Raw genomic sequence first — 26,056 nt, 5'->3', positions numbered from 1 at the left:
GGAGGAGACCTCGAGGCCGACCAAGGACACGCTGGAGGGATTATATCTCTCGGCTGGCCTTGGAACGCCTCGGGATCCTCCTGGAGGAACTGGTGGAAGAGGCTGGGGAGAGGGCTGTCTGGACCTCTCTGCTGAGGCTGCTGCCCCCGCGACCCGGATCCGGATAAGCGGGAGACGACGAGACGAGACGAGCATTTACCATTTGTGATTCACTGTAGGTTACCAGACGGCTATGGGAGATTAAGGAAGATTTACCATGTATGGTTGGCCGTCCTGGGTTGGAGCCGCTCTGCCTCAATGTGTTCTGCCTGCAACATGTACCGCACTGACTACGGTCCTTTACGGTTGAGAGGAATACACCAGTACGTTTTGCTTCTTTGTAAAAACATAGTTTCAATCTAAATAAAAGATGTTAGGCAGTCTTGTTTTACTTCAGTGCACATCATTTTACAATGGTAATAACACACCACAAATGGAGTAACACACCCTCAAATAAATTAGTTTAGCTGCTCTTTGATTTGTAAAGTTCTTCTCTCAGCAGATAGTGTGCATATAATATATGAATTCAGAGGAGGCATTTCTTTAGTAACAATCAAGCATTCATTTACATCAAATGAGGCAGTTATAATCAGTGATAGTAAAAAAACTAGGATTCACTGGATCCATAAAACAAATTGTGAGACACATCATAGATATATGTTTGCAAGACTAAATGCCCTGTCCAGTTGTTTTAGTCAGTACAGGTATCTAGCCTATAGGAGCTTTGTGATCTGGTGCTGGGGCTTCCTTGGTCGCAGAATCCGGGTCGTCATTCCAGCCTGCGTGGTCCTACGCATCCATGCCGTGTTTCCTGACGCCACAGGACAGTACGTGGGTTTCAGACTGCCCCATGATAGAACCGGGACACAGAGCTGGATATGACCTCCTCCTTCTCAGGCCGCTCGAACTGTGCAGTGAGGTCCTCTGGGATGGGGATGGCCAAAGCAGCTTCTGTGTATGGTCCCAGGTCAACAAAGACTTTTCCAAATATGAGGTCCACCACATTCCCTGTTTGATAAAACACAAAAGATTTTGTTTACATTTTTCACTTTTTTGTTGTTTTTTTTACAAAACAATGACTGAAAGTCTGTTTCTACCTCCTGACATTTTCTTTACTGTATTTTGTTGTTGATGGAACTGTCATAACATTATACGTGCAATACTTAATACAATGTGTACAAAACATTTTTTGGTTGAAAAATAAAATAATATAACACACCTTTGGAAATTGGACCTTGAACAGTGGTTCACCTTCTTTTGTTTGGGCTTGTGGTCGGTCAGCATTTTCATTGTAGTACATGGCAGCCAGGTGACAGATGATGACAGAAACCTTAGCCTACACACTCTCACAAGTTCTAAGTAACCACAGCTTCATTTACCTGCACATTATTCCAAGACTGATAAATGACTGTTAGGTTTCTCAAAAGTAGATGCACTTCAGATGGCTACAGACCTGTACTTCTGATGTGAGGCTGAAGAGTTCAAGGATAACTGTGTGATACAGTGGGTCAGCCTGGCATGCAACATCCCTTGTTGCAGGAAGCTGTATAGATGCACTTGATGTGCTGAACAGAGGAAACAGAGATTACACCAACATCTCCTCAAATGTGTAGTTATGGCAACAGTTGCAAGCAGAGCAAAAATGATAACAACAAATGCACTCAATTATGTGTAAACTGGGTTTGTCAATAGCTTGTAAATGCTGCAAATAGCTCACTATATGTGCAAAACGCAAGAAATGTGTATTACAGACTATCTCCTTGGACATATCCCCTTAACTCTGCGCTTATCTAGATATTCCCTACAGGCACTGTATCTGTAAACATGATATAAACGTTAAAACGGCCATGACGGCCACGACTCTCAATAATAACTTTCACAGCACTAACAAACAAGCCCAGAGACCTATGCTAAACACTACAGAGCCTGTTTATATATATATATATATATATATATGTATATATATATGTATATATGTATACACAGTCTGTATATGTATCTACAGTCTGTAACTCCTCCTCCATCAGACCCTCAGGTCTGTATGAATCTATATGAATGTCTATACATCCTCAGTGTCAGTGGCTGGAGCTGTGACATCACTGGTTTCACCAGCAGAGGGCGCCATGAGAGACGGCATGGAGGGAATTTCAGTTTTGATGTGGAGGAGGAGACGAGATCCATCAGTCAGGGGATTATTCAAAATACACATTCAACTTAATACTCACACACACACACATACACACACACACACACACACACACACACACACACACACACACACACACACACACACACACACACACACACACACACACACACACACATACATACACACACACAAACATACATACACACACACACACACACACACACACACACACACACACACACACACACACACACATACACACACACACACACACATACACGCACATACACACATACACACACACACACATACATACACACACACACACACACACATACATGCATACACACACACACACATACATGCATACACACACACACATACATACACATACACACACACACACACACACATACACACACACATACACACTCAAACACACACACACACACACGTGGACTTATACTTTACATAAAGTTCACTAAGTGTTCACCAGCTGCAGGCCCCCCGGGGCCCCCCGGGGCCCAGGTTCACTCCATTTGTGTCTGTACCATTTGATTGATCACAAATTTGTTTATTTGCCCCAATGAAGAAGAAAATGAGCTGCAGCAGGTCCTCTGTCCTCCATCCTCTGTCCTAGCATCCTAACATCCTCTGTCTTCCATCCTCTGTCTTCCATCCTCTGTCTTCTATCCTCTCTCATCTGTCCTAGCATCCTAACATCCTAACATCCTAACATCCTAACATCCTAACATCCTAACATCCTCGGTCCTCTGTCCTCCATCCTCTGTCCTAGCATCCTAACATCCTCTGTCCTCTGTCCTCTATCCTCTCTCATCTGTCCTAGCATCCTAACATCCTAACATCCTCGGTCCTCTGTCCTCTATCCTCTCTCATCTGTCCTAGCATCCTAACATCCTCTGTCCTCTGTCCTCTGTCCTCTATCCTCTCTCATCTGTCCTAGCATCCTAACATCCTAACATCCTAACATCCTCGGTCCTCTGTCCTCCATCCTCTGTCCTAGCATCCTAACATCCTCTGTCCTCTGTCCTCTATCCTCTCTCATCTGTCCTAGCATCCTAACATCCTCTGTCTTCTGTCCTCTGTCCTAGCATCCTAACATCCTCTGTCCTCTGTCCTCTATCCTCTCTCATCTGTCCTAGCATCCTAACATCCTCTGTCTTCTGTCCTAGCATCCTAACATCCTCTGTCTTCTGTCCTCTGTCCTAGCATCCTAACATCCTCTGTCCTCTGTCCTAGCATCTTAACATCCTCTGTCCTCCGTCCTCTGTCCTAGTATCTTAACATCCTCTGTCCTCCATCCTCTGTCCTAGCATCCTAACATCCTCTGTCCTCCATCCTCTGTCCTAGCATCCTAACATCCTCTGTCCTAGCATCTTAACATCCTCTGTCCTCCGTCCTCTGTCCTAGCATCCTAACATCCTCTGTCCTCCCTGAGTCAGATCCTAGTGGTTTTCCTTCAAAGTTAAACCAACATTCATACATTAATGATATATATTCTGATATGCAATTATATGTCATCAATATATAAATGTTGGTGTATGTTGTATAAATGTTATATATTATAATGTATGGAATGTAATGTCAGTATAATGATGACTCCAAGATGTCAGTTACAGTGATGGCTGCTGGTCTTTGTTCAGGTCTGACAGTGACTGAAAGGAACCACTAGAGGGCAACACACCATCACAGAGCAGTCACTGAGCCTCATGTATCCAGCTGTTTGCAGCTGTTTATATAGTTTGAAAAGTATCTGTTGTTTTTCTGCACCAATCATCTCTGGTTTTCTTCACTAATATGATGTCGGGTTATTTACCGATGCGTATGAGACATTGAGAAGTACAAACACACATCAGTCACTGTACGTTTAAACAGAGCAGCAGATCATTAACATCAGTTCATGTTTAATAACCCAACAACAAGAAAACACAACACTTGGTCTGAACAACTGCTTCTTTAAGCTACACAGTGTGGTGTTGGTGCTTTATGGACCCAATGAGTTTAGTGATTCTGAGTAATTCTTAGGAAACTGGCTATAATAAATAAAGTGCTAAGTTCATTTCTTTATCTCATCATGTTATATATGTAATATAATGTATACATTATTATACAGTATTATACATTATTATAATTAGTATACATAATAATACATAATCATACATTATAGTTGCGTTTCGACCAAAAAGTACCTAGAACTTTTTTACGGACAATCCTGTATTATACGTGGCGGGTGGCAACCCTCGCCACTCTGGTTGTTGTGGTCCTGTTTCAGTTTTTTTACCTTCTCCTGGACGCGTTTCGTGGTGTGGAAAATGTTGAGCTCATTCGGTATTCGCTCGCCCCCTGCAGACTTTTAAACATGGCAGGTGAAATAAAATGCAGCGAGTTCTCGACCAGTCAGAAATGTTCAGCTATGCAGACCACACCTCCCAAAGTTCCTGAACCTTTGGAAAGTACTACCCCCCGACCAGATACCTTTTAAGGGGTTGACTAATTACCCCGGAACTAAATTTAGACCCTGGTTCCTGCGGTGGAAACACGCATAGTTCCTCAAAAGGTTCCTGGTTCCTGGGGAAAGTTCCTGCGGTGGAAACGTGGCTTATTATACATTATTATACATAATCATACATTATTATACATTATTTTACACCATTATAAATTATTATACATTATTAAAAAAAGCTTATATGGAATCAATCGATCAATCAATCACACTTTATTTGCACAACACTTTTCATATAACACAATCTAACATAAAGTGCTTTACTTTAACTAGCTAACTAATGTTTCTAACTTTAGCCTTAAGTGATATTTAAGCTAACTAATGTTAGCTAGCTGACGAGCTGATGAGCTAGTCATTTCCAGTGTTAGCTTGTCATTTCATGAACTATATAAACGTCACATATGATCTAATGTTACAAACACTGGAGCTCAGTCATGAGCAGTGAGACAGAGGAGGATTAGTTGTTGTAGAGAAACGTTTTGACATCAATATAGAGTTTATTATTTCATGTTAACAGTCTCTGTGTGTCTGTGGTGGTTTAGTTAGTGTGTTACCTTTTGACATTAACTTCTATAACAGACACCGTCTTAGTTTTCACTCAGGAGTTCAGGAGTTTTATCTGTCAGCTCATTGAACAATATTAAAATCCACGTGCTGAAGGCTCAGTGATTGTATTAGCAGTGGTGGAAAGTAATTAATTTACTCGGAGACCCAGTCCCAATGTCCCCCCTCATGGACTCACAGAGCTTGAAGTGCATTTCCACTTTCCAAGACTTTGCCTGACATTACCCACGTTCATAGTGTTATGACATTAAAGTTACCATGGTTACCAGGGGAGGAAGTGTTAAATGAATGATAAACAACTGCCATAAAAACAGAAAAAAAGAAAATAGAAGAGGAATGAACAAGTAGAAAAGGAGCTAATGCTAATGCTAACATTACAAGAAAAAGAAGTGAGTATAAACACAGAGCTCAGTGGCGACTCAAACTGCAGCTGTTTGTCCTGTGATCACATGATGAATTCTGAATCTGCTTTCATCAGATCTGATCCAACATGACTGTTTACAAACAGGAAGTGGAGGGAGGGAAGAAAACATGTAAAAAGGTGACGTCAGTTACGTGTTTGAGGTTTCAGGGCTGAGACCTTAGGGGACGTTGGGAGTGGGACCTTGTATTGTACTGAAATGCAGTTTTTGAGGTACTTGTACTTCACTTTAAATTTCCACTCCACTACATTTCATTGTATACCTAACACTCAGGTCCTGACATTAGCAGTTAGCTCTCTCCTGCATGTGATCTGAAACCGGGGTTACTGCAGGTCAGATAGGGTCACTGACTGACCCTGGTTTATTTCTGATCAGCTGTTTGTAAATGTGAGTTAACATAGAGCACGTGACTAACTCAGGTTCTGATTGATCTTTTAATGATAATGAGAAGAGGCTGGACTTATGAGCAGTTCATTCAACTTGAAGCAGAAGAACTCATGTTTTTAAGTGCTGAAATGAATCAATCTTATATGTTTTTATGTTAAAGGGATCATGATGTTTTAAAAACTTGTCAGTAAAAGATTTCACTTTATATTAAAGTCAGTTTAGTTTTTTTGTGAACAGACATCCTCCACACCGAGCTGCACTGATGGAGGATGCTGAGTCTGGACCAATCAGCTGGCTCCATCCTGTGACTGACAAGTGTGTGCTGTGAGTCTTGTGATCCTGGTCCTTTAACCGGATCAGAGAGCGGAGGATCCATCATCTGCTGGATAATAACTTCCTGACCTCATTAGAGCTGCTAACGTCGTTAATGTCCCGCTCTGCTCGGCTTTGAACAGCAGCTCTGGCTTTTAGTCTCAGGAGCTTCTCCTCACATCTGACATCACATCAAACCAATCAGGAGGCTTTCATGTGTGTCAGTCAGCTGACCGCACCTGCTGCAGGTGAATCTGTCAGACAGAGAGAAAGAGAGAGACACTTCAAAGGAAAACAAGACACAAGATGCTCTGTCAGGATTCACACACACTGACAGACACTTCACACACACACCTCAGGACACTGGAAGCCTTTTATTCATGTTCCCCAGAGGATGAACTCTAATGAACCTCTGACTCTTCATCTAGCGCCACCATCACGTCACATTTTCACTTGTTCACAGGACAAATCTTGTAAAAATGAGTCACAGAAAATGAACTGGCAACAGCTTTGATAACAGATGATTTAAAGATTGCAGATATTCACTGATCACAGTGAACTCAGTGTCTGTGAATGTTCACTTCAGGCAATTTCTGACATTCAGTAAACTGAACTGATGTTTTACTGGTTTCAGGTGTTTCTATATGTGTTTGCATGCCAATGTAGGCTCGCAAAGCCAGGAGCAATACATACAACACCCCAATGTGATCTACCATTGTTGTTTATGTGCTTGGCACGAGCGTTGCTGGGAAAATGGAGACCTGTGGACTGATGTCATGACATGACTGTGTTGTGGCTCTCTAGCCCGTGGAAAAGCAGGTGTTTTTTACCTTGACATCGTTCGACTGTTGTCTTCCTGCAGTCTTCCTCAGAAGAGTCACGTGATGTTGCTGTGACATGTCTTATCAGCTGTTGTTTATACAGGTGTGGTCGTCCTGTCAAACCTGACAGAAGAAAAAAGCAGAAATAAGTGCAGTGGAGACAAGATTAACCTTTTTGGAATGGTTCTTAAAAGATTTGCAAGTTGAACCAAATACGAACCAGCTGCAGCACCAGCCCAGAACTAGCACTAGGTTCATCTTGGTGGAAAAGGGAAGGCAGAGACTCAGAGACTCAAAGACTCAGAGACGCAGAGACTCAGCAGTTCTCTTGTGTTGGTTCAGTTGGTTGTGTTGAGTTTATTGTGACTTCCAGATGAATTTCTATTAAAGTACCAGCTCCACTGAATATTTATTATTTGTTTGTAGATTTTTTAGAGTTCATTTCATCAGTCTGAATCAAAGGTCAAGGTTGTGCTCGCTGAGCATTTAGCAATATCTGGAGAGCAGTGGCGATCGCTCTAAGACTGCAAGGGAAGCTCAGCTTCCCCTAAAATGTCAACAAATTAATTGGTCAAATATGTTCTGTTGTGTGAACATTTCATTGACTAAATATGCGCTAGAACACGTTCATCTTTTGTTCAGAATCAGCTGCTTATCACAGGTAACCGATCTGACTCCTCCTCCTTCCTCCCGCAGCGCCACAGAGCTTTACACAGTGATGACGCCGAGCGTCTCCTGACGTCACTGGGGAGGCAGAGAGTGGGTTGTTCCACTGCAGCGAAACTAGACGGTCATTGGATAAATGCTGGGCTTTGTCCCGCCCATCGGACGCTCAGCGTCTCTGGGGGTCTATGGGACAATGGGCTGGCCCGGACGCTCGGCTTCTGCATGATGATTGGATGATCTGTCTGAGGCTGAGTCCCTTTTTGATTGACAGCGAAATGAGCGAATCAGCGATCTTGAAGTATAAACATCCACCGGAGCAGTTTTCAAGTTTTTCATTCCGTTGTTCGGAGTTGATCTGGAGACGTTACTGATCCTCAGCGACTTTGTCTTTGTTAAAAACGACTAGCGTTGTGTTTGGCGACTCTCTTCTGTCACTCTGCGAATTTACATTTAAATAAACTGACACATTTTATGATGTAGGCCGAAAAATTAGCTTCCCCTCCTTATAAGACCAGCAGCCGCCACTGCTGGAGAGACATGAAACGATCAGCTGATCAATCTGTTTTCAGTGTGAAACGTCTTTGGAGGTTATTTGGAATTCACTTTATTTCTCTATAGGGAAACAGAGATCAACACTGTTCATCATGAAACAAACAAGGCCATTAGATCTACAAGCATGAGTGGTATTAATATTATATTATATATTAATAAATCCATGGTTCAATAATAAATATAAAACAGTCTTCAGAGATACATGAGGTGATGAGGCTGTGAAAGTGAAGAGTACTAGAGCTCAGCCCACAGAGCTCTTCAATACTCTCACTGCTGCATTACTACAACATGTGAACCTGAGTCCATGCAGTCCAACCTGGGCCTGATGACATAATCCAGCTCCTCTCTGCTCCTGCCTCGGTGGAAGTGACTCATGACCGCGTCGTACGAATCCCAGCTCAGTGTTGACTGCGTTTCATAACACAGTCTTTATGTAAGGGACGTACCTGCCCGCCCCCGCTGCAGCTCCACTCCATTTCTGCTGCTGCAAACTCACACCCAAACATCTACAACGCCGCCCCCAGGTCCAGGACCGGCAGCAGGACCACTGAACACAGACCCCGGGGCCTGAAGAGGAAGGGGCCCCCTCAGCTCTACTTGGATCATGTCAGCCAAAAAGACGCATACTGACCTCAAACAGACAAAAAAACTAAAACAAAGAAACATAAAACTACCACAAAGAGACACAAAACTACCACAAAGAGACACAAGACAACCACAGAGACACAAAACAACCACAGAGACACAAAACTACCACAGAGACACAAAACTACCACAAAGAGACACAAGACAACCACAGACACACAAAACAACCACAAAGAGACACAAAACAACCACAAAGAGACACAAAACAACCACAGACACACAAAACAACCACAGAGACACAAAACTACCACAAAGAGACACAAGACAACCACAGAGACACAAAACAACCACAGAGACACAAAACAACCACAGAGACACAAAACTACCACAGAGACACAAAACTACCACAAAGAGACACAAGACAACCACAGACACACAAAACAACCACAAAGAGACACAAAACAACCACAAAGAGACACAAAACAACCACAGACACACAAAACAACCACAGAGACACAAAACTACCACAAAGAGACACAAGACAACCACAGAGACACAAAACAACCACAAAGAGACACAAACCACCACAGAGACACAAAACAACCACAAAGAGACACAAACCACCACAGAGACACAAAACAACCACAAAGAGACACAAAACAACCACAAAGAAACACAAACCACCACAGAGACACAAAACAGCCACAAAGAAACACAAAACAACCACAAAGAGACACAAAACAACCACAGAGACACAAACAACCACAGACACACAAAACAACCACAAAGAGACAGAAACCACCACAAAGAGACACAAAACAACCACAGAGACACAAAACTACCACAAAGAGACACAAAACAACCACAAAGAGACACAAACCACCACAGACACACAAAACAACCACAAAGAGACACAAAACTACCACAAAGAGACACAAACAACCACAGACACACAAAACAACCACAAAGAAACACAAACCACCACAGAGACACAAAACAACCACAAAGAGACACAAAACCACCACAAAGAGACAGAAACCACCACAAAGAGACACAAAACAGCCACAAAGAGACACAAACAACCACAAAGAGACACAAAACAGCCACAAAGAGACACAAAACAGCCACAAAGAGACACAAGACAACCACAAAGAGACAGAAACAACCACAAAGAGACACAAGACAACCACAAAGAGACAGAAACAACCACAAAGAGACACAAGACAACCACAAAGAGACAGAAACAACCACAAAGAGACACAAAACAGCCACAAAGAGACACAAACAACCACAAAGAGACACAAAACAGCCACAAAGAGACACAAGACAACCACAAAGAGACAGAGAGCCACTGACATACTGAGTTCTACTGTTTGCAAATTGTTTCTTGTCTCTTTATAGTTTTATGTCTCTTTGTGAGTTTTGTGTTTCTTCGTGAGTTTCTTTGTGGTCTTAGCTGGAATCTGTCCTGGTTTAATTCTCTAGCTGTTTGTTCATGAACAAAGATCAGTAAACAGGATGAGAGTGCTCACTCTGCTGCTGACTTTCTGACCTTGTGTCTTTTTATTTTCAATACTTCATGTATTAAAATCATTAGAACCTGCAGTGACACAGAGCTCTGGTCATCATGGACGTGACACCTGGTTTATAACCTGGTTTACTACCCATTTACACCTTCATCTTCATCATCATCATCATCATCATCATCATCAATATCTCCGTTGTTTCTTTTTAAAGGGCCAGTGTTCTTCTCTATGGTGACGTCACTGGACAGAATGAAGTATGTTTATAGTTTGATTTGGATTTATGACATCACAACCACTGGAACCAATCACAGTCCAGAATGATACTGGCACAGTGTGATGTGGAATCACCATTCATCCATCAATTCATCCATCCATCAATTCATCCATCCATTATCCATCAATTCATCCATCCATCATTCATCCATCCATCCATCCATCCATCAATTCATCCATCCATCATCCATCCATCCATCCATCCATCCATCCATCCTTCATCCATCAATTCATCCATCCATCCATCCATTATCCATCAATTCATCCATCCATCATCCATCCATCATCCATCCATCCATCCATCAATTCATCCATCATCCATCCATCCATCATTCATCCTTCCATCCATCCATCCATCCATCCTCCATCAATTCATCCATCCATCATCCATCCATCATTCATCCATCCATCATCCATCCATCCATCCATCCATCCATCCATCCATCCATCCATCCATCATCCATCCATCAATTCATGCATCCATCAACCATCCATCCATCAATTCATCCATCCATCATCCATCCATCCATCCATCCATCATCCATTAATTCATGCATCCATCATCCATCCATCCATCAATTCATCCATCCATCATCCATCCATCCGCACCGACTTCCTCCTTTGCTACTGTCATTCCCACTACAGCCACAAGAGGTCTCCTCACAGTGAAAGGTTACTATAGGTCACTTTGAAGGCTCAGATTACTGATACAAGATATAATGAACACATGAACTATGACATCACTATGGATGACTCTAGCTGTGTATGAATTAGTTCAGATTAAAGTTATGAACATATGAATGGACCAATAAGTTTACCACTGTGTTTCAGTGTTTCTCACTGTGGTGCGTTCACTGAACAGACTGAGTGTCTCACACTGTGGTGCGTTCACTGGACTCTGTGTCTCACACTGTGGTGCGTTCACTGGACTGAGTGTCTCTCACTGTGGTGCGTTCACTGAACAGACTGAGTGTCTCACACTGTGGTGCGTTCACTGGACTGAGTGTCTCACACTGTGGTGCATTCACTGGACTGTCTGTGTAAGTTCTCATTCGTCCAGGTCATTGTTATCTCTTTCTCAGATTAAATCGAAGGCAACTGGACTTGTATTTGTCTGTGGAAGACGTTTCGCCTCTTACCCAAGCGGCTTCATCAGTTCTTATGTTTTGGTCTCTCTAGTCCGCACTGGTCAGACTAGTGCGGACTGAGTATCTCATACTGTGGTGCGTTCACTGAACAGACTGACTGTCTCTCACTGTGGTGCGTTCACTGAACAGACTGAGTGTCTCTCACTGTGGTGCGTTCACTGAACAGACTGAGTGTCTCACACTGTGGTGAGTTCACTGAACAGACTGAGTGTCTCTCACTGTGGTGCGTTCACTGAACAGACTCACCATAGTGTAAGATGAGATTTATTCTTGTGAGGACATATTCAACAGATTGCCTTATTTTGCATTGTACATTATTTTGAGTCCACATAATTTAATTATTTGTAACTACATTTATAAATATTGTATTCTGCTGTTTAAGTTTAATCTGGAACTATATAATATGGCGCACTTTAGTGGCAGGTAATGTGAGTTACGATTAGGAGTGGCGGAGTGATATGTAAGAGGTGAGATGTCACTTGGGTAGTCAGTGTTCGGTCTTCCTAGGTTGGGGTTCTCCAGGAAAGGAATAAAAGATGGATTGACCTGTACAGAGAAGTTGTCCCCGTGCTCTTGCTTTACCCACAGCCCTTCGATAGTTTAATTAAGCAATATGTAAGGCAATAGTTAAGACATCCAAAAACATGTCTTACAATAGTGTCTCATACTGTGGTGCGTTCACTGAACAGACTCACCGGAGTATCTCATACTGTGGTGCGTTCACTGAACAGACTGAGTGTCTCACACTGTGGTGCGTTCACTGAACAGACTCACCATAGTGTCTCATACTGTGGTGCGTTCACTGAACAGACTGAGTGTCTCACACTGTGGTGCGTTCACTGAACAGACTGAGTGTCTCTCACTGTGGTGCGTTCACTGAACAGACTCACCTGAGTGTCTCACACTGTGGTGCGTTCACTGAACAGACTGAGTGTCTCACACTGTGGTGAGTTCACTGAACAGACTGAGTGTCTCTCACTGTGGTGCGTTCACTGAACAGACTCACCATAGTGTCTCATACTGTGGTGCGTTCACTGAACAGACTGAGTGTCTCACACTGTGGTGCGTTCACTGAACAGACTCACCATAGTGTCTCATACTGTGGTGCGTTCACTGAACAGACTGAGTGTCTCACACTGTGGTGCGTTCACTGAACAGACTGAACGTTTCACACTGTGGTGCGTTCACTGAAACAGACTGAGTGTCTCACACTGTGGTGCGTTCACTGAACAGACTGAGTGTCTCATACTGTGGTGCGTTCCATGAACAGACTGAGTGTCAGAGACTGAGTGTCTCACACTGTGGTGCGTTCACTGAACAGACTGAGTGTCTCATACTGTGGTGCGTTCCATGAACAGACTGAGTGTCAGAGACTGAGTGTCTCACACTGTGGTGCGTTCACTGAACAGACTGAACGTTTCACACTGTGGTGCGTTCACTGAACAGACTCACCTGAGTGTCTCACACTGTGGTGCGTTCACTGAACAGACTCACCTGAGTGTCTCACACTGTGGTGCGTTCACTGAACAGACTCACCTGAGTGTCTCACACTGTGGTGCGTTCACTGAACAGACTGAGTGTCTCTCACTGTGGTGCGTTCACTGAACAGACTGAGTGTTTCACACTGTGGTGCGTTCACTGAACAGACTGAGTGTTTCACACTGTGGTGCGTTCACTGAACAGACTGAGTGTCACAGACTGAGTGTCTCACACTGTGGTGCGTTCACTGAACAGACTGAGTGTTTCACACTGTGGTGCGTTCACTGAACAGACTGAGTGTTTCACAGTGCTGTGTAGCAGTGAGACTCACAGATTCTGGTTTTTACAGGAGGACGATGTGATTTAATTATTTTCTAACGATGATTGAACTTGTTGTCTTGAACGGACCCTGCTGTGACACGGAACCATGAGTTTTATTTGTTCGAATCTGGATCTTTTGAAGACGAAGGCTCGTCCCCAGCACCCGGCCTCCTGCCCGCTGCACCTCTGTTTTAATTGGCTGTCAAAAATAACCGCGGCTCATCCTTCAGTTCCGCCTCGGAGCGGGAACCCAGGGGATGAAGCCGCCACGTGCACGTGGTGAAGAACTGTGCGTGGGTCTCAGTGCGGCCGTGCGACCTCTGCTTCACTGCAGCTCGCTCTCTCTCTCTCAGTGTGGGCTGTTCTCCATCTTTATGTAAAACGTATGTGGGAGGCAGCACATTGCAGAGCAGAGTGATCCAGCTCCACTCTGTGTCTCATCAACTCTTCTTCTGCTGTTACTGTGTCACTTTCTCTGGACCCTGATTGGCTCCAGTCCAGCTGTGATGTCATAAGTCCTTCAGGTAGTTCCAGGTGTGAACCTGAGATTAAACTGAGAGCAGAGACGTCAACAAGCAGAAACACTGGTTTTTAGTGTGTGTGTGTGTGTGTGTGTGTGTGTGTGTGTGTGTGTGTGTGTGTGATGGGGGAGGGGCTTTTAGCTGACACTGATTCACTATGTTACAGTTTTGTACTTTTCTTGAATATTTCCACTTTATTCTGCTCTACATTCAGATATTAAATTATTATTATTATTCATTTATTTATTTATTATTATTATTACTATTATTAATAATAATAATAGTAATAATAAATATTATTATTTCTGCTCTACATTTAAACAACAGCTACAGTTAATTCTGCTTCATAAACCGAACACCTGTTTAACACCAGAGGTGAGAGTCACCATGAACACATGGTTTCGGAGTTTTACATTATAAATATAAATAATTGTGTCTGTGTTTAATGTCCTAATTGTTGATTGTGAGTCATTGTTTAATTGTTTGATTAATCACAGTGTCAGAGCCTCTGGAGCCTCGTTAAGACTTTACATTAGACGCCATGTGAACGCACAAGATTCAGCCTTATAATATATACATGTGTGTATGTATGTGTGTGTGTGTGTGTGTGTGTGTGTGTATAAGTATATATACATATCTTCATATATAAAGTATGTATGTATATACAGTATATATATAGACCTTGCTCACTCCTCGTATCCTCGGCTAGTGTTGTTTTACCTGAGTCTGATGTTCTTTACCTCATCATCTTATGTCAGGATCACTCTATAACATCTGTCCCAGATGTTTGTTAAATAAACCAGTAAATAAATCATATATATATATATACATATATATACATGTATATATATAGACCTGGCTTGCTCCTTGAGTGTCTGTCATGTCCTCAGCTGCAGCTCTGGAGAGGAGAAAATTAGTTCATTTCCTCCTCTTTTTTTAGCCTCCTCAGCAGCTGCACAGTCTCTGAAGCACCAGCAGGTGGCAAAGTGCTCACCTCTCCCTCTCACCCAATCAGAGCAGGAGGGGCTGGGGGTGGGCGGGACATAGGAAAAAAAGAGAGGGAGAGCCACAGAGCTGAGATAAAAGTAAAGAGTGAGGAGAGCAGCGGAGACACACAACTCGGAGGACAGAGAGCAAGACAGTGGAGAGGAGAAGCAACAGGTAAAAGAGGAAAGAGGAGGAAGAGAGGAGGAGGAGAGGAGGACTCACTCCGCTCTTTACTGTCAGGGCTTCAAACTTCCTGGATTCTGTGGAGCTGTGCAGAGAGAGGAGCATGAGGAGCAGAGAGGCTTCCTCAGGCTGGGAGGGTTAGGAGAAGGAAGGAAGTAAGGAGGCAGTTTAGTACACCTCCTCCTTCCTCCCTCGGCTCTAAGTCAGAGGAGTTGTGTTGTTGTGAGCTGCTGCTGCTTCCTGGTGTGAAGGAGACACACACACACACACACACACACACAGCTCACTTCCTGTGTGAGAGACTTGAAGTCGAGAGTGGAGCTGTCAGAATGTGAGCTGCTCAGATCTGACCTCAGACCAGCAGAGAGCCAGCTCAGGACCATGGATCAGCCTGAGGAGGAGCAGCACAGCACCTCCCTGCAGGAGGGGGGAGAGGAGCCCCTCACCACCTCTGTCCCCTCCTCCTCCTCCTCCACCTCCACCTCATCCTCCTCCAACACCGTGCTGCCCTCAGCCCCCCCGGCCCCCCGCTGCCACCACACCAGCAGGACCTTCACCGGCCTGAGGATCTTCTGCAGGAGGTCAGTGTCTCTTCTTCTGATTCTTCTTCTTCCTCTGATTCTTCTTCTTCTACTCCACAGTAAAAGTTTCTCACAGAATAAAATGTATTCAAACTTTTTTACACTGAGTGATGATGAACAGCAGCAGGTCCTTGTACATGCTGCTGAGGAAGCTCCTCCTCCTCTGCTGCACAGGAAGTGATGTCACATACGACTTGTTTGTAGACTGAAAGTCTAGAGATCTGTAAATTAACTTTTCGTTCAGGTCGGTTCCACTCAGTGAAATGAAACAGAGACACTTTGTTCTGCGTTGTCTTCGTTTAAACTGAAGAAGCGTGGAGCAGCTAAAAATTACATTATTGATTAATCTGCAAGTTATTTATTGATTCATTGATCAATTTTTTTCTCTGTAAAACCACAATAAAAAGTAAAAATGCCCCTCATTATTTTTCACGTCTTCATTGATTGTTCAATTATCAAAACAGTTGGTGATTAAGCTTCTGGGTAATTGTTAATATAAATCTGATTCTTATAAATGAGCTTTAACTAGTGATCATTTTCATTTTGATTATTTTCTGATCATTGAAAAAAACGTATAATTTCCCACAGAGACGTTTTGATTCTGATCAGATCCAGTTTGATCCACAATCATCAAATCTTCACATCTGAGAATATTTTAAAGTCAAACATGAACAAAATGATTCTTTGATTTTATAGAAAACTGCTGCAGCTACATTTTCTGTTGATCAACCGATCAATGAATTGACGAATCACTGCAGCCGATATTTTATTTACACAATCAATAACATCATAAACAACTGTGATCAAGAACCTCTGTTTCCTGTGTTTTGGTTGGACATTTGACCAGTTTGGTTTTAATAGATGAAACGATGCAGCAGTTAATCCAGATCACGAGCAGATCCATTGTTAGTTTCAGCTTCCTTCAGTTTCAGCCTGTCGAGCAGCTACAACACACATAACCTAAACAGTTAAACACTGAACTGATTATAAAGTCAGATATTTTTAATGGACTTGAATGGAATATATCAGTATATTCAATAATATATAACAGTATAGGTATAATCAATAATATATCAGTATAATCAATAATATCAGTATAGCAGAATCAGTATATCAGTATCAAGACTGGACTGATACAGATATTTATTTGCAGTAAAATGTGTTAAAATTAACAAAGTCCAACAAAAGACTTCTGCTACATAAAGTCTATAGATCGCCACCAAGGTGTCCAGGCGTCCAGGTGTTTCTATTATTATGACCCTCCCAGCGAAACCATCCAGACCAGAAGAAAAAGTCACAGTTTCATCTTTTATTGTCATTTCTCAGTGAAAACTGATGTGATGTGAAATAACCAGGAGAAACCCTAACTAAACTAACCCCTCACTTACCTAACCCTGACTAAACTAACCTTAACTAAACCAGTGATGAACGACCTGTGACATGTCGACGAGCTCTTCAAACGCATGACATCATCAGCGTCGGTACATGTCACTGATCTGATTAAAGCTGCTCGCTACAGAGAGAAGCTGGTTTCCTGCAGGATCTCAACCTGAGAGAAACACAACAGTTATTACTACATTATTCCTACAGTATTACACCAGTACACAGTAGTTATTACTGTGTTATTACTACATGATTAGTACATTATTACATCAGTACTCAGCTATTACTACATTATTACATCAGTACTCCGCTATAATTACATTATTACTATATTATTACACCAGTACTCTGTAGTTATTACTGTGATATTACTAGATTATTGCATCGGTACTCTGTTATTACCACATTATTACTACATTATTACAGTACTCAGAAGTCATTTTTTGACTGTGAATAAGAGTTGCTTCGTAGAAACTCTCCAGTTCACTGCTCTTTATTGTGACGTTGTCTCACTGTGGAAGATATCCATGAACTGTTTGATTCAGACGGCTGAAGCCTCAAATCAACCTCAGGTAAACTTCACGTGATTACAGCAAGTTAAATGTTTTTCATTGTTAATGTGACCACTGTGACTGTATTGAAAAATGTCATTTTTATCACTAAGACAAGTAATCGATTAGCCAGTTGAATTTTCTTGACCAAAAATAGTTTGAGCTCAACATGAACTCATGAACTTCAGTTTGACTTCCTCTTTGATCCACTGTGATCTGAGTAACACATCAGTGTGTGAGTTAGTCAGCACTGCTCACTGTCTGTGTAATGAGCTTCACATGAAGCAGAGGACTTACATAGGACTGGAGTTATTTGTTACTTTTCAGATTCAGATTTCACATTAAAAACATAAAAGAGGCTCATATGCTGTATATATGATACTTTGTTCCACACGGAACTGCACATTTCGATATGATATGATACGATGTGATATGATACAAACTGATACAATACGAACTGATACCATTCGCTGTGATACGATACAAACTGATACGACACAATGTGATACGACACGATGTGAAAAGATACGATGTGAAAAGATACGATGTGATATGTTACGATGTGATACGTTATGATGTGATACAATATGAACTGATACAATATGAACTGATACCATACACTGTGATACGATACAAACTGATACGACACAATGTGATACGACATGATGTGATACGATGTGATACGATACGATGTGATACGATACAAACCAACTTAAATGATACAAAATTAACTGATAAGAAATTATACGAAACGATACAATACGAGGTGATACGATATGAATTGATGTAATACGATGTGATGCGATACAATACGTTACAATGTGATATGATATGATGTGGTACGATACAATACGATATGAAATTATACTATACAAACCAACTTATACGATGTGATACGTTACGATGTGATACGATACAAACCAACTCATGTGATACAAAATTAACTGATATGATAAGAAACGATAAGAAACGATAAGAAACGATATGAAATGATCCGATACGATAGGATATGATAGGATACAATACAATACAATGTGATACGATATGAACTGATGTAATATGATACATGATACTTGTGACAGAGCATTATTACTAATATACTTACACATTTCCTCCATCACACATGTTCATGTTCTACAGTATAAACTTTGACTATAGACTTTGACTGGACAGGTGTGCAGTTTGAATAGCATGCTGTCGGATCCTGGATATCCTCCACTGTGAATAAAAAGGTAGCAAGTGCAGATTCAAGTTCAGTCAGGTGGTTAGTTTAATCTCCCAGTGATCTCCCATGGACCTCTAATTATAGCTGCTATTAATGGATTGGTAGAGCAATTAATTAAAAGCAGTCATTTTTAGGTCCTTGTGGGAATGTTTCACTCAGGAGGAGAGGATTCAATCTGCAGACCTCAGAGGACAGATACAAGGAGGAGAGAGGAGGGTGAGGAAGATGGATTCAGCTCCTCCTCCCATCTAGAAACAGTCAAGGGCTTTAAAGGATAACATTGGTGTAATTTCATTATTCTGCTATTACCAAAAAGGAAATAGAGTCTATAGTCGGCTGATGGGAAGTCACAGGCTGCCAGAGTTGAAGAAACCACATAAAAACAGCTCATAGAGATACTGACGAGCCAAACTTAATCATACAATCACTGATAAATAAAGACTGGCCTGACTCCCATTACATTTTGTCTGTAAATTCATGCTCCTGGGGGATTATAGATAATAATTCCTTATGAATCTGAAGACTTCCCCCTCACCTCTCCCTTGCAGTGTCACCATCAGGTCAACATTTCCAATTTACACAAGAAATACCACTTCTAGTCATCTCACTCATCTCTTTAAATTTGTGGTAAGAAACAAAACTGCTGCTTGGATTATTGAATGAATGAATAAACTGATTAATTAATGAGCCGTAGTGTAGCAGTCAGGGTGGAGGTTTGGATGTACAATGTTTCAGACTTTGACGGACGAGACCCTGAGACCTGGGTCCAGGTCCATAGTTCAGTCTGTGGTTTAGACCCGGTTGGTGACGGATGGTGATAATCCTGTTGTGCTTGTCAGTGTGGACGTTTTCTGCTCTCCCCAAACCATAAAAATTATGAATAATGTCTCAGCTGAAAATCATGAATGTTGTAGGAAAACACATGAAAAAAGTCTGTGAACAATTGTTACAACTATTACAGCACCACCCTCAGGACAAACTGTCTAACCCTGTTGAAGACAATGGTCTACATGTCCACAGTTGTTAGTGTTACATCTCCAGCAGAGCTGAGTCACTCTTTTCTCCATTTATCTAGAATTTTGCGTTTTTCATATGCACCAGTTGTAATTTTTGATATGAAGTTTGCAAACCATCAGTTTGTATGAAGACTTTCTTTTTCCATCTTTGTGTTCAGGATGAGAGAAGCTGAAAACAATTCCTCTGGTTTCTGCGATTAAAAGCTTTTGACAAACAGACAGTCTGGACAGAGTTTCCAGTGATTGCTGTTTTAAAGCTGCTGTGACACAGTGTGTTCTAACAGTGACAGGGCCTCTGTTGTAAGATGATATGATTGATTGGCCAGATCACTAATTATTCATCTGTCAGAGTCACCATGAGGATGATGAGTGGACCTGCTGCTCGGTGCTTCCCTCTCTAATCTGATTAGAGCCGACAGGCAGGACGGCAGCTCTCTGTTTGTTCAGTTTGTCTCTGGACTCTGTCAGTCACATCTGACTGATGCTAACACGATCAGAGCTTTGTTTCATCACTGATCTCTGCAGTGATGCCGTGAGGTTAAAACATTGTAATCATTTTTGTGTTTTCAGGTTTTAATTCCAGCAGGAGGAGTTCACGCCTCCGGGGCTCAGGGCTGAAGTTAGGACTGTAGAAATACTGACAACAGAGCTCATGCTAACAGAGAATGAACTGCTAATCTGCAGGTTAGCATTCTGATGTTAGCATTAAACTCACTAAGCACGAGACACACTAATGCTGTTTCTTTTACCTCAGTTGGATGTTGGAGCTTAGAATAACGTCACACTCGTTCAGTGTTACAGTACAACAAGACAGAAGCTTGTTGTTGTTATTGTTGTTGTTGTTAGTACATTACGTGTTGTTTTGCTTATACACCCAACATGTCCACAGATATAGGTTGAACAGTTTTGATTTAATGAGGCACAATAAGACAGAATTGCTACTCAAGAGTTTATTGCTACACCTTTGTTGATGCGAAAAGTAGCCATCTTGGATTTGAGGTTCGGATCATAGACTGTACTAATGATGGACACCTCTGTGACGTCACCCACATCTGAGTGAGTCAGTGTCTGACTCCGCCCCTAACTCCCAGCTAATCCAAATTCTCTGTTTTCCCTTGAACCTGTTCTGTTCACGCACATGAAGGCGAAGCAGCAACAATGCCACGTCTCCTCTTCTTTATAGAAATAAACATGTTTCCTGCATGAAGACAGAGTCAGTGTTAAAGTCTGTGTGAAACATGCTCAGTCATGTCTCTGTTACAGTAACTTCACACTGTCACGTACAAACATCTGCTCACACTTCCCTAAACTGAGCAGCAGCTCAACTAAACCTCGTTCAATTAAAGACTGTACAGTTTCTTTTCCTTTGAAATGAAAACACTTTATTTTCTCTGAACCCTCAGAATAATTAGATAATGATAATAATTAAAAAAAAAGTTAAATCCAGACTCAGTTCAGACTTTAAGGTTTTGATGTTCACATGTTGTTTTGTGACACAATGAACCAGATCAACATGTGGTTCAGGTCTGAGGGTTCAGGTGAAGTTTTCTGATTTATTGATCCATAAAGTCATAAAGAAACTAAACTAACAGTTTTCAATTAATGAGATGAAAACTACGGAGAAAGTGATTATTTAATGAATTCTCAAATTATATCCAGCTCTCACAGTAACACATGGATGTTCATGCTTCAGTGTGATTGACAGATGTTGGTAAAAATATAATAATAATAATAATAATAATAATAACTAGAAAATTCCAGGGGAATTTTGAGTGCCACGGGGGCTACTGCCGGGATGAGTACATGATTTATTTCCAGTGTTCAAAAGTCACCCTGATCATATTCTGGTTTTGAGAAATGTCTTGATATAAAAGACTCTGATATAAAACAATGTCACATCCCTCCATCATGTATTATGTGGGAAATATCTCATATTCTGTCTTGTTTTTTTTAATAAAACAAGAGGCAACATGTCTTCAAACTGGCATTTAAAAAAAAGCAGAAAAAAATATTGATATATGATGATTTTATAGCATTTTCTTTGTGTGTCCTTTTTTGGACTCGAGGAACCCCAGAGGGGACAAAATGTGTTACCAGTGTATAATAGACCTGTAACAGTAACTGACATTAGATTTTAAAAATATGTCAAAAAAGACACTTTCTTGCAGAAATCCATACCTTCAGCTGTAACAGCCAAAATGATCAGCAAATCAAAAAAGAAAGTAAAGAAAATGGCTAATGTAAAGCTAGCGGAGCTTGGAGAGTTGGTTATCTGGTTGCTAGGCGCACGCACACAGGTCAGGAGCTGCCGTTGCCATGGCAATGTGAAAATGTGCCCAGAATTTGGCTTCTACATGGCTTCAAACAACTGCAAATTATGAGAAAACCGTTACTTCTTTTCAAAAACCGAAAAGACCGTGAGAGACACTGAAGCCAGAAGTTTCTACAGTCTCTATTTTATTCAGATATTCCTTAAAATGAGTGCGTAAGCTCAGTGCGAAGACAGAGAGAGATTCTTTTGAAAAAAAAAGACGATTACATTAGGTGTCAATGAGAGCGAGACAGGTATTGCTGCCGGACTCGGCACCCCCGTTTAAATTTTGTGCAGACCCTGCCTGTCAAAGTTACATTTTATGAATCCCAACAACTATGTCTACATTTTCAGAAAGAATTATTTGTCTCCTATTTACGGTTTGGCCGCGAGCTTGAGTTAAAAATAAAAATAAAGGTTATTTTTTACTGCTTCACGCACTCTAGCCAACTGACGCTTTCACTCTAACGTTGAAGAGAAAGTGATTTGCACTCCTCCTTTGAGTGCTCACAGTTTGAAAAGTTTACATGTTATGTAAAAACAGTTCCTGTCTTTTTGAGAGAGCAGAAGTTTTCCTCCGTTTTACAGTTTGAATCACATTTCTACGTGCAGGTATGAGAGAGCTGGGTGACTCAGAAAAAAGGTGAAATTTTGTAGAAAAAAGGTGAAATTTTGTGGGTTTTTAAAGAAAATTTCAATGCATTCCTAATGCATTGTTTATTCCCAGTTTTTTGGGAATAACTTTGGGAAAAATTGGAATTTTAACACCAAAAGTCATAGCAACCCTTTCGGGATCAAGACGCACGTTTTGATGTATATATTACCGGGGTTTTCTCAAAGAATATTGATAGATGCCTCCTCTCAGCTATTCTAGCTGTAGAGGCCTCGGAGCTGAGCTAATAGATCAATACCAGGTGTTTAGGAAAGTAAACACCTGCTGAGAGCAGGGTCAGAGAGCAGCTACTGGAGTATTGATCATCCGAGAGTTTCTGATCGATTGATCTGTCTGTGCAAGTTCTCATTCGTCCAGGTCATTGTTATCTCTTTCTCAGATTAAATCGAAGGCAACTGGACTTGTATTTGTCTGTGGAAGACGTTTCGCCTCTTATCCAAGCGGCTTCATCAGTTCTTATGTTTTGGTCTCTCTAGTCCGCACTAGTCTGACCAAGAAAGTGGAGTAGGACCCAGGTATCTAACCTCTTGTGGGTGGGTCCACCAAGGTACCTGTGAAAGTACTGGTTTCACCTGACCATTGTTGTGGTCTCATGTGGACGACCGTCGTTAGGGCCAGGTGACCCTGTTGTTATCCCGTGTGAACGACAGTCGTTAGGGTGAGACTAGTGCGGACTAGAGAGACCAATACATAAGAACTGATGAAGCCGCTTGGATAAGAGGCGAAACGTCTTCCACAGACAAATACAAGTCCAGTTGCCTTCGATTTAATCTGAGAAAGAGATGATCGATTGATGTTTTCATCTCTCTCCTGTAGAACAGCTAATTATAAACTAAATGGCAGCAGAGCGACCTTTGACCTCTTGATGTTCACACTGACACATGAACATCATCCATGCGCTGAACCATCACCTGCCGCAGGTGATGAGATCACAGACTGCATCAGGACTGATGGAATCAACATCATGTCACATTGTGACATCTGATCTGTGGGATCAACGACTTTCACTGACTTCCACTTTAAATATATAGATAAAGTATATAGATTAATTTAAATATACAGTAGATAAAGACCTGTATCTGCTCTGTCAGTGTGATGTTGTCGTGTTGGTCATGTTTGGTGTAGTGTGTGTGTGTGTGTGTGTGTGTGTGTGTGTGTGTGTGTGTGTGTGTGTGTGTGTGTGTGTGTGTGTGTGTGTGTGTGTGTGTGTGAGATGCAGTCAGGACCCAGAGATTACTCAGACCCATTTCCATGGCTATCTTTGTCACTCGCTTGCCCTGTTTCTATAAATAGTCTGGTCCAGGAGGAGGGAGACTGACGCTCTGAGGGAGGAGGAGGAGGAGGAGGAGGAGTTGGAGGTATAGGGACAGGGGTAAAACGGGAGACAGGAGGAGCAGTACTGGAGGGAAATAGAAGTAGGAGAACCAGGTGTAGAGGTAAGAAGAGGAGGTGGAGGACCAGGAGAAAGAAGAGGAAATGGAAGAGGGCAAGGAAGAGATTGATGAAGCTAGAGGAGGAAAAAGGGGGAGAGCAAGTGGAGGAGTAAGCTGTGAAGACATTAATATGACTATAAGGAGAGAGAGAGAAGAGGAGGAGGTGAAGGGGGAGAAAGATGAGGTAGAAGAAGAGTGTGAACGAGGGGGAGCAGAGGGAGGTGGACCCACAGTGAGATAAAGAAGAAGAAAACCAAGAAGAGAAGGATGTGGGCCAGGAGGTGGAGACAGAGGACAATAAACAAAACAGTGAAAGGCTGGAGAGAAGGAAAGGAGGAGGAGCAGGAGGAGGACGAGTGTTGACAGAAGGGAAAAATAAGACACAGGCAGATGTTAAGAGGAGGTGTGATGGAGGTGTCAAAGTTCAAAAAACATCCTCAATACAAAAATATACTTTTCTACTGCAGGGAGTCAAAGACTCCTCATCCATTTGAGAGATGTACACAAGGATATCTGACGTGAACAAGAAGAAGCCACTAGATGGCAGCACAGTGACATTAAAGAACAGGACACACACCTCAGCACATGCCTGAGGACAGGACATTACTCTAAGTGTGATCTATGCAGGGATCATATGATCTGCATCTGGATTAGTGATTTTAGCAGCAGTGTTAGTGTGTTAGCAGCAGTGTAGTGATGTTAGCAGCAGTGTAGTGATGTTAGCAGCAGTGTAGTGATGTTAGCAGCAGTGTTAGTGATGTTAGCAGCAGTGTTAGTGTGTTAGCAGCAGTGTTAGTGATGTTAGCAGCAGTGTTAGTGTGTTAGCAGCAGTGTAGTGATGTTAGCAGCAGTGTAGTGATGTTAGCAGCAGTGTTAGTGTGTTAGCAGCAGTGTAGTGATGTTAGCAGCAGTGTAGTGATGTTAGCAGCAGTGTTAGTGATGTTAGCAGCAGTGTTAGTGTGTTAGCAGCAGTGTTAGTGATGTTAGCAGCAGTGTTAGTGTGTTAGCAGCAGTGTAGTGATTTTAGCAGCAGTGTTAGTGTGTTAGCAGCAGAGTTAGTGATGTTAGCAGCAGTGTTAGTGGGTTAGCAGCAGTGTTAGTGTGTTAGCAGCAGTGTTAGTGATGTTAGCAGCAGAGTTAGTGATGTTAGCAGCAGTGTTAGTGGGTTAGCAGCAGTGTTAGTGATGTTAGCAGCAGTGTTAGTGTGTTAGCAGCAGTGTAGTGATTTTAGCAGCAGTGTTAGTGATGTTAGCAGCAGTGTTAGTGGTTAGCAGCAGTGTTAGTGGGTTAGCAGCAGTGTTAGTGATGTTAGCAGCAGTGTTAGTGATGTTAGCAGCAGTGTTAGTGGGTTAGCAGCAGTGTTAGTGATGTTAGCAGCAGTGTTAGTGTGTTAGCAGCAGTGTTAGTGATGTTAGCAGCAGTGT

At 42.0% G+C, this 26,056-nt stretch overlaps 1 protein-coding gene across 2 annotated transcripts in view; it reads left to right on the top strand.

Moving 5' to 3' along the window:
• Positions 1 to 15,368: 15,368 nt before the first annotated feature.
• The window catches only part of LOC130176620 (diacylglycerol kinase zeta-like), a 45,792-nt gene continuing 35,104 nt past the window's right edge, over positions 15,369 to 26,056 (top strand). For both annotated transcript variants that reach the window (XM_056387803.1, XM_056387802.1), the window contains exon 1: positions 15,369 to 16,040. In XM_056387803.1, the coding sequence (XP_056243778.1) occupies positions 15,841 to 16,040 (200 nt within the window). In that variant the 5' untranslated portion in view covers positions 15,369 to 15,840. The remainder of the gene's footprint in view (positions 16,041 to 26,056) is intronic.

Source organism: Seriola aureovittata, chromosome 10 (genome assembly GCF_021018895.1).
Source record: "Seriola aureovittata isolate HTS-2021-v1 ecotype China chromosome 10, ASM2101889v1, whole genome shotgun sequence".
NCBI classification, from domain to species: domain Eukaryota; kingdom Metazoa; phylum Chordata; class Actinopteri; order Carangiformes; family Carangidae; genus Seriola; species Seriola aureovittata.
The sequence above is the reverse complement of the archived record's forward strand: the minus strand, read 5'-3'. Positions and strand labels throughout refer to the sequence as shown.